Below are 1,680 nucleotides of genomic sequence, written 5' to 3' on the forward strand. Positions count from 1 at the left end.
TTAATCTGTGTGTATTGCTATCCTTCAGAATAACCCACTAAAGTGATCAATCAATTTTGGTTAATAGGTATTTAAATATAATCATGGGGTTATATGTGCAGATACAAGGTTGTAATTGTAATTTGATGAGGGGCCAAATTACAAATATACATCACCTATAAATAAGGGGTTATGGTCCCTAACATAGGGTTACATTCTCTAATTCTCTTCACCCCTATCTAGAGAGAAATTTGGTTAGAGAAACCCTAAGGTTAGAAGATCATCAAAACCCTAATCAGGTTTTCTTCAATGGATTCAGGTATATTCTTCCGCACCTTTTGATTCTTATTAATCTCTATGAATTAATCATGGCTTTAAGGTTTATATCTCAAGTTTTTATTAGATCTAACATGGATCGCGTAGCTTCAACTGTCACCAATACTAGCAAATATAACCACTATACAGTCAGCATTGTTGAAAGGCTAATTAGCTTGAGATACCTATAGAAAGAGAGAGTGTGTGTGTGTGTGTGTGAGATGGGTCGTTGGATAAAACCGGAGGTGTATCCGTTGATGGCTGCCATGGCCTTCGTGTCAGGTCTCTGTGCTTTCCAGCTCACTCACAATGTTCTCATGAATCCTGATGTCAGGTACAAAGCTATCGAGTTTATGTAAATGAACATAGACAATAGTATGTTTATTTTGAGACCTGATCCAATGTAGAAAGTCAGTTTTATTTTCACATAAAACGTCTAACTATGACTTATTTTTGGATAATTAGTCTTGGTTACGGAATTTTACAGGATCAACAAAGCTCATCGAACGATGGCAGTGCTGGAGAATGCTGAAAAAGGGGAGAAGTACAGCCAGCACAGCTTTCGCAAATTTCTCAGTCACCACCGTCCCGAAGTCATGCCTGCACTCAACCGGCTCTTTTCGGACACTAACAACAACTGAACGTATCAGATAAACGTATACTTTCTAGTTATATTGGAAGATATGTCACGTACTTTATAATATTATGTGTTTCTCTTTGTAATTTGATGTGTGATTTGACATGTTTTACCACCTCTTTTGTTATTTATGTATCAAGAAGTTTGATAGAAGTAAACAATGTGAGAATGAAATTGATCTGTAGTGAAAGATGCTAGAATTTTTTCCTTTCTTTTAGATAAACATAAGTAAACAATGTGAGAAAGAAATTGATCTCTAGTGATGCTAGATTGTTTTTTCCTTTTCTTTAGATAAACATCTGAGATTAAACCACTGCACGGGGCTGGTAAAAGTTTCTGACATCAATATCAGCCAACAATAGAACCAAGATCCTAAATCACCTTAGTCATCCTATACTAGATAGAGAGCATAGTTAAGTAGGTTAGGAAAAACTCAGTGAAATTTTTACTCAAAAAAGAAAAGGTCATTGAATTTCATAATGTTAATGAAAAGTAAAGGGATGTTTCGTCAGTGGATTCATCCTAACAAGAGAGATAAGAATAAAAATAAAAATAAAAATTATTTTCACACCTTAAAATTTTGAATCTATGTATTCTTCTCAAAGTTGAAAAAAACCGTACTTTTTTTAAGTTTTTTCATCCATTTGCTCATGTGAAATTGAGTACAAATGCGGTTGCGACATCTTTGGGGACGTCCTAAGATAATGACCATGGCAGCGGCAACAAATGTCATGATGGATCAACAGCAA

The 1,680-nt window shown here is 35.0% G+C and overlaps 1 protein-coding gene across 1 annotated transcript; it reads left to right on the plus strand.

Annotated features, from left to right (window-relative positions):
- LOC109832171 lies at window positions 516-935 on the plus strand. Its single transcript, XM_020399607.1, has 2 exons — window positions 516-628; window positions 782-935. Exons 1-2 carry the CDS (start codon window positions 516-518, stop codon window positions 933-935), a joined length of 267 nt encoding a protein of 88 aa, XP_020255196.1.

The sequence above is a fragment of the Asparagus officinalis genome, chromosome 3 (genome assembly GCF_001876935.1).
Source record: "Asparagus officinalis chromosome 3, Aspof.V1, whole genome shotgun sequence".
In the NCBI taxonomy this organism is placed as follows: Eukaryota; Viridiplantae; Streptophyta; class Magnoliopsida; order Asparagales; family Asparagaceae; genus Asparagus; species Asparagus officinalis.